The sequence below is a fragment of the Rhagoletis zephyria genome, unplaced genomic scaffold (genome assembly GCF_001687245.7).
Source record: "Rhagoletis zephyria isolate East Lansing unplaced genomic scaffold, Rhagoletis_zephyria_1.1 Rzeph_scaffold_03422, whole genome shotgun sequence".
NCBI lineage: Eukaryota > Metazoa > Arthropoda > Insecta > Diptera > Tephritidae > Rhagoletis > Rhagoletis zephyria.
In genome coordinates this window covers 55,722-63,075 of record NW_016160505.1, presented here as the reverse complement: position 1 = coordinate 63,075, position 7,354 = coordinate 55,722, and the positions used below count along the sequence as shown (strand labels likewise).

The 7,354-nt window shown below is 37.1% G+C and overlaps 1 protein-coding gene across 1 annotated transcript; it reads left to right on the top strand.

The window, feature by feature from the left end:
* The first annotated feature begins 3,188 nt into the window (after nucleotides 1–3,188).
* LOC108368965 (serine/arginine repetitive matrix protein 2-like) lies at nucleotides 3,189–5,862 on the top strand. The gene has a single exon (XM_017623934.1). It carries the CDS (start codon nucleotides 3,281–3,283, stop codon nucleotides 4,460–4,462), a length of 1,182 nt encoding a protein of 393 aa, XP_017479423.1. The 5' UTR covers nucleotides 3,189–3,280; the 3' UTR covers nucleotides 4,463–5,862.
* The last annotated feature ends 1,492 nt before the right edge of the window (nucleotides 5,863–7,354 follow it).

Here is a 7,354-nt window from a genome sequence, read left to right as displayed (position 1 = left end):
TGGTGTACATACGTAATTGATATGGTAATAGCTTTATTGCAGACATTTAATAGATTCAATTGCATTTAAATTGTTTTGTTGCACACTGTCGTTTGATGCATGAATGACGTACATAAGTAAATGCCACCGCCATACACGCCCGCGTTTACCAAATGTGGTTGCATTTTTTACTATCGATAGAGGGAGAATTTAAAAATATATACATTCATGTATGTACATATGTTCAATTTTATTTCGATTTCATCATGTTGGTATCAGTCTGGCAAACATTGCTTTGTTCTAAACAAGCGTAAGTTATTGACTGGCTTCTTTATGTTACTCATACGCCATGGCAAGTATGGAATGAAAATACATGGCGTATGAGTAACATGCAACTTTTGAGATGGCCAAAGCTTAGCTTGTGGTTCCTCACAAAATAATACCAACGGGATACTAAATCACTGGTAATAGGGCTACAAGTTTCGTAGCTCGGCATAACGGTTTGAGAATTAACACAATGGACCACTGTGACCATCGAATGAACTTTTAAAGTGCGGTCTACGCAACCTAACACAAGTTGGTATCATCTAAATAATTGGATGAGTCTTAGATTTTTATTTTAATCTCCGGTCGACCTGTGCACCTATAAAAATAGCATAAATTCAAATGCTAACTATGGGAAAATAATACCCTAAAATCTTACTACTACACTGCAATTGGCGATTTATAAAATGCACTACTTACATATATACATATGTACATACATACCTACCAATATCTATCTCTGCTTAAGCCGGTTTAGTTTTTCTCATTTTAGCTAAATGCATACGTTTGAGGTACACCTATGCTTTGCATTTCTAAATATGGCGCTTATCCTTATTCACTCAAGTGCGTATTCATTGTCGACTACATACATACATACATACTTACCTACTTAGCTACAGGCAACACAATGACTGCTTCAAATATTATAATGCAATTCATATTGTTTTGCAGATTCTGCAAGAGGACAATGACTGCTGCTGTTGTTATCCAGAAATGCAATGTCAAAGCGTGAGAGAGAATGAGTAGCATGCATATATATGTATGTGGTATATAGAGAGAAGAATGGGAGCAAATATATAAAGGGTTGCTTTAAATGAAAGTGGTTTTGAACAAAGGCATAGCAAAAAGTGGGTATTTAAAGGCATCTCGTATTTGAAGATAATTTAATTGATGAATGATTTTTAGTCGGGGCTTCAAAAGTCGGCCAGACTTGAAAACGGTTCAAGATACATATAAGCTGGGAGAAGTATTTCAGAAAGTTATATTACATAAACTATCAAAATGTTTCCTTTATGAATATGAATATGAATATGAATACGAATATGAATAAGAATACGAATACGAATATGATTATGAATATGAATATGAATATGAATATGAATATGAATATGAATATGAATATGAATATGAATATGAATATGAATATGAATATGAATATGAATATATGAATGTGAATATGAATATGAATATGAATACGAATATGAATAAGAATACGAATATGAATATGAATATGAATATGAATATGAATATGAATATGAATGTGAATATGAATATGAATATATGAATGTGAATATGAATATGATTACGAATATGAATAAAAATATGAATATGAATATGATTATGAATGTGAATATGGATATGGACATGGATATGAATATGAATATGAATATGGATATGAATATAAATATAAATATGAGTATCCGTATCAGTATCAATATAAGAATGCGGTTGCGCACGCGCAAGGGTGCTGCTGGAAACAAATAGAAGACGTTTGTGAGTTAACACAAATTTATTAGATTTTCACAAAACGCAGAAAAATTATTTCTGGTCAAATGTTTACCAAAGCGGGAACTAGAGCTTTTGCCTGGAAAAAGAGATTTTGTGCAAGGAATATTTTTAATTCACGGCAGAATATTTTTTCAAGCGAGGAAAAACACACAGAATTTCTTTCTGCCATGTCAGCTAAATTATCGAATCAGCGTTCAGCACATAAAGATAGTCTTGTATTCTACATATTCTTAACACTCTCAATTCTCAAAAACTAAAGACTCACGAAATTCTTTCTTACCTTCTTTTGATTGCCTTAAAATTTTCGCACAATATAGTTAATTGCAAAGACAGCTAGTACAAAAAAATGCGAAAAATTCAAGTCTCCATTCCGCATTATTAACTTGATCCTCAGAATGGCTGAGTGCCCTGAGAATTACTCTTATAGCCCGAGGGGATTTAGGTCATTCCATTAACGTTATTGTTCAATACATCATAAGGAAAATACTAAAGTCAGAGCGTAAAAATTTTCATGATAACTTCAACAAGGAATTTTCTAACTTTTTGAAAAAAATATCATATTAACTGACTTGTTTTGTTTCAGTCAGTTAAACCAAGCCAAATATTTTTTTTTTTTTTAATAAAAGACTGCCAAATAAAAATTAAACCGCTTAAATTAAAAATATAATCTAGTATGGAGTTTCATGGCCCATTATTTTAGCATAAAAATGTCCAAATTTGAAGTGGCTATAAATTGGCATTGATTTAAATTTTTTTTTGTCTGACGGATCTATTAACAAAATCGCTTCTTACTTTGAACAGAAATTTCCAATGCCAAGCAATTTTTAGTTCTTAATAAATTTCGAAATATTTCTAACCAGTTTCTAATTACTTAAAAAATTCCTTGGTATAGAGAATATTGGTGGCAACTCTACATAGAGAACAACGCAGTAACCAATAATACTTGTAATAAGCCTCTCACAATTCTCTCATAAATACCTAAATCCTCCACCCCAGTTACACAATAAACAGCGAGAGAGCGGAAATTTTCGAGAGCATCCAAAGAGTGTCAACGGAAAGTTTCCTTTGCAGATGTTTTGCAGACTTGCAGCGCGCGCCGGCCAAAGCTATATAAAGAAGCCGCATGCCGCAAACAATTTCATACGCTGCAGGAAAGCGTCAGTGTTTACACGTAGAAAATAAAACCGGCAGCACGCGCTAGACAACAACATAAATCAAACAAAGACACGCTCTACTATATAAGAGACAAACAAAGAATGCAATTGTAATAAAAAATAGAAAGTCCTCTCAACGGATGGTGAAAAAAAAAAACATTGCATTGTTGAATGCTGAATTTAAAAACAAAATAAAAATTTGTTAAGGTGCAAATTAGACTGTAAAAAAAACATTTAGTGCCAACAGAGTTCCATTTTCTTATTACAAACACAGTTAAAACTGATTGAGTAACTCTAGTGTAAACCACAACGCAATGGGCACTTTGCATGTCTGTTTCGCTGACCTGCCGCAGTACGGAAAACCCACTCCGCCCATAGACGTCTCACCGTTAGCCACCACCAGCAACCAAATTGAAACACTGTGTGAGTTAAGTGATGCTGCTGTTGATGCTGTCACCGCCACCGACTCCCCTTCAGCAATGACGCAACAAGCCGACCCAAACAAGGACATGCCGCCATGCAGCCTATCGCCTGGTGCCAACAGCGCGCACAGCACATCGCCAACTCCACGCTACGAACGCAATATTAGCTTCTTTCATCAACTCAGCCGCCGCTTTGGACTGCTGCGCTCCAGCGATGACCCAGTTTTTAGTGCCGCCGAAGATGACTCGACCGATTCGTGCTCCTCGACTACGGGCGCATTGCCGCCAATGCAACGTTCGACCGGTGCATCGACGACGTCATCGTTATGCGCGCCAAATGGCGGCGACATCAATACTTTGAGCAGCAATAGCAACATTAGCGGCAAAAGTGGAGCACACTTACACACTAGCAACGGCGGGTGCCTGAAGGACGGCCACGGCTCGAGCAGTGAGCATATTTCATGCGCCTCCAGTGAGACGAGCAGCACTGCCGACATTGAGGAATCACAAGAACAACAAATGTGTTCACCGAAAGCGGACGCCGCCACCGCCACCAAATTGTCACCAACCAAAGAGCGACGCTCCAGTGCACGCGCCAGCTTCTCACGCCTTCAACGTCGCTCCACATCTTCCTTGCGACGCGCATTCGAAAGTTTCTCATTGTCAACGCGTTCACTTTCATGCAGCGGTGCGACTCCGACTGCTGCTAACACGCCCGTAAACGCACAGCAGGCGGCACAACGCTCCGGCAACGGCAACACGCCCATCAAATCGGCACTCAAATATAATTCCAATGTTGAATTGAATAGAAAGTTGCAAGCCGGTGGTGGTGGTGGTGTCATTGGCGCCTGGCATACGTCATATTCGGCATCGAGTTTACAGCTATCGTCGTCAGCAGCTGGCAGTTCGTCGTCGTCGTCGACATCAAAGTCATCATCGAAAGGCAAGACAAAGCCACCGCCGCAGCGTATACTTCGGCAGCCTGTCTCCTATACGTATCTGAAGGGCATATCCGGTCTGCCGACACAACGAGTGCCTCGCAGCGCTGTCTGCTGTCAGTATGCAAGGCGTTGAAAGCACTAAGCGGTGATTGCCTTCAAAGGCGCGCAGCGTAGAGTTTTAGATACCGTTAAAGTGTTCAGCATACATACATACATACTCGTTCAACACAAAGCATATTGAGGGCCAAAGAATTATGGGCGGTTTTGCCTATGCCACTAATACATACATACATATATCACACGAGTAGTTAGTTGACAGTTCGAGAGTTCAAGAGTTTGTTGTTGTTGGTTTGCGTTGAAGTGACGTACATGAACGTACATATAATCCGTAGTAGAAAGTTTTTGCCATGCATTTGGGTATTAGTGTGCGCATAGAAATCGAAAGAGACAAGAGCGAAGTAAACATTAAATACATAAGCCGAGCTATTTATAAATAATATCGTATTAGAGCGTCCGTACACAGTCACACACACACACACACACAAATTTTGTATTGGCGACTCCATGAATGCTAGAATTTAAGGCGACTTCATTTAAGTACACGCACACACACACTTATAAATGCACACTTACGCTATTAAATGCATTAAAACAAGATTTCTTTTTTTTTTTTGTTATTCGATTGCATCAAACAAAATCTGTGATAAGTATCATTTTCATATCGGATGTAAACTCACAGCAATGTCATTATTTAATAAAGTATTTTAGAATCACTAATTGGTAAAAATAAAATGAAATTTTATTCCACATGTAGGCCAGCTTTCTTTCTTATGATTAATATCCTTAAAAAAACACACTCACAAGACACGCAGTTGCAGATTTCACAGAGCTACAAAGGGAAGTCGGAAGGAGCATCTCTGAACTCAGCTGAATAATGCATTCTTGGGACCCAAAAATTTCGGTCGCGTATCACGATCCTCGTTTTCAAATTACTCCATCACGCCTAGATCTATGTAAAATGAAGTCAAAGCGCAGAATCCGACACCAATTCCTAGCCTAAATATAAGTCAAGAGATTGAAAAGAAATAATTGACCTTTAAATTACCTCTAAGCGATCTCTAGAAGTCACTTTGGCTAAAAGATCAAATCGTATCTGGACTTAAAGTTTTCTGTTCTTTCAGAATCCATAGTCAAAAGACTATTTCGAATTAGAGTGTCTGATCTGGACCTATAGAAACTACACCTCGGTTTCCTTTTGTGGCTCGGTATTATTTTACTCGACAAATATTATAATTTAATTTGTTTACAGAAAGAATTCTTGTCGTTAGGCTGGTAACAGAGTGGGCAGTAAAAGCTTTGAAAGTCTTAAAGCGATACTTTTCAGTCAATGAATTGGCTTTGGATTTACTAGATAATTAGATAATCCAAAATGCATATGTTAGGTGAAAGTTAGTACTTGCATGAAAAGTTGGCATATCATAGCTGATGAAGCACACTCTGTCAATAGCCTAAGGATAAGCGATGAGGCCAATTATAAAGAACTCAGTTTTAACGTGGCAACTTTTGTTTTTACTTTGACGACGAATAGAATCAATTCATTTTCTCTGAGACAATACATGTATTTTGTTTGCATTCAAAAATCTTTGGAAATTATAATATGACATCTTTCGTTAACATAAATAGGCCATATTGGGCCCTTTACCATTTGTTTTGAAAACTATGCACATGTAACATGAGATAGACTATCCTTATATTAAAAACACTTTAATTTTAAAATGCAAAAATAAATATGACAAGCTTACAAAATTTAATTAGTAAGCCCAGTGGGTTACCAGCTTAAGAGGGTACACCACGACTTAAAATACTTTTGTAGCCCTATGATGACTACCTATACTTACAATCCAAGATGCTTGCCACAGAAACTTTTTAAACAAATTTCATAAAAGGAAGACATTCTGGCTCCGTTTATCCATCTCTAATGCTTTATACGTGTGAGCGCATATAAATATGGCCAATTAGGTGCCCTCTGAACGACCTAATGCTAGCTATATTCGATATGCATTCTAATGAAATTTAACCCAAAGAGCCCGGCCATTCTAAGGCTTCCTATACCCTCGTTGCAATTACTACGTTCATTCGGAAATTGAAAGTCTCCAAAGAGCGGAACTGAGTCCGTAAAATGATTCCGGTCCTAAAAGCACAAACGATGACCTTTCCTACGCCAGTTCGTCGATGATCTAATTTCCTTTGATCCAAAATTCAACAATGTCCCCCCGCACTCCTTGACGAGCATGAAAAAGATGGTCCTTTTTGATAGAGCCCTGATAGACGCTTGGCAGTCTGAAAATAAAATTATAATTTGGTATTTCAAACTCTGTTAAAGGTATATTTAGATTGGCACAGTTCGAGGTAGCGAGCACCTCGCCCTGAAAGGCTGTGGATCATCTGTTCATTGCAATAGAAAGTCTAGCGTCAGATCCATAAGCAGTCACTCCTGTTCTTTACCCCCGCCTGTGTATCTCTGTACATTTCTGGAAGCCAGGTGCAAGTATCCGATTTTTATCTGGAAATTGCAGCCAGAACAGTTTATTAACTTAAAGAGAGAAAATTTGTTAAGAGCGCGTTTTCAATACCTATTCGTCCTTATAAACCCAAAAACTTTATTGTTTTTAAATTCTACAGAGTTTTCTCTCTCATTTGGTATCCATATTGTTATTCTAAATTGCACAAATTTTTTTAAATCATTTTTTGAATTAATCATATTTTTAAAAAGTCATTTAAAAAAAATCCTGATGTCATAATGAAAAACTAAAAATGCACTTTTATTATATTTGGTGCAAAGTTTCGTGCGTATATCAATTCTTTCGTGTGTTTGAAAAATGAAACTGCTGGGTGACGCTGAAGTCAAAGTAAAATATATATTCAACAAAAATGGATGCTTTATTAGCAATAAAAATTCGTTTAAGAACAATATTAGATGACAAAAAAAAATTCAATTGAAATTTTAGTAACGCAACGCCATGCA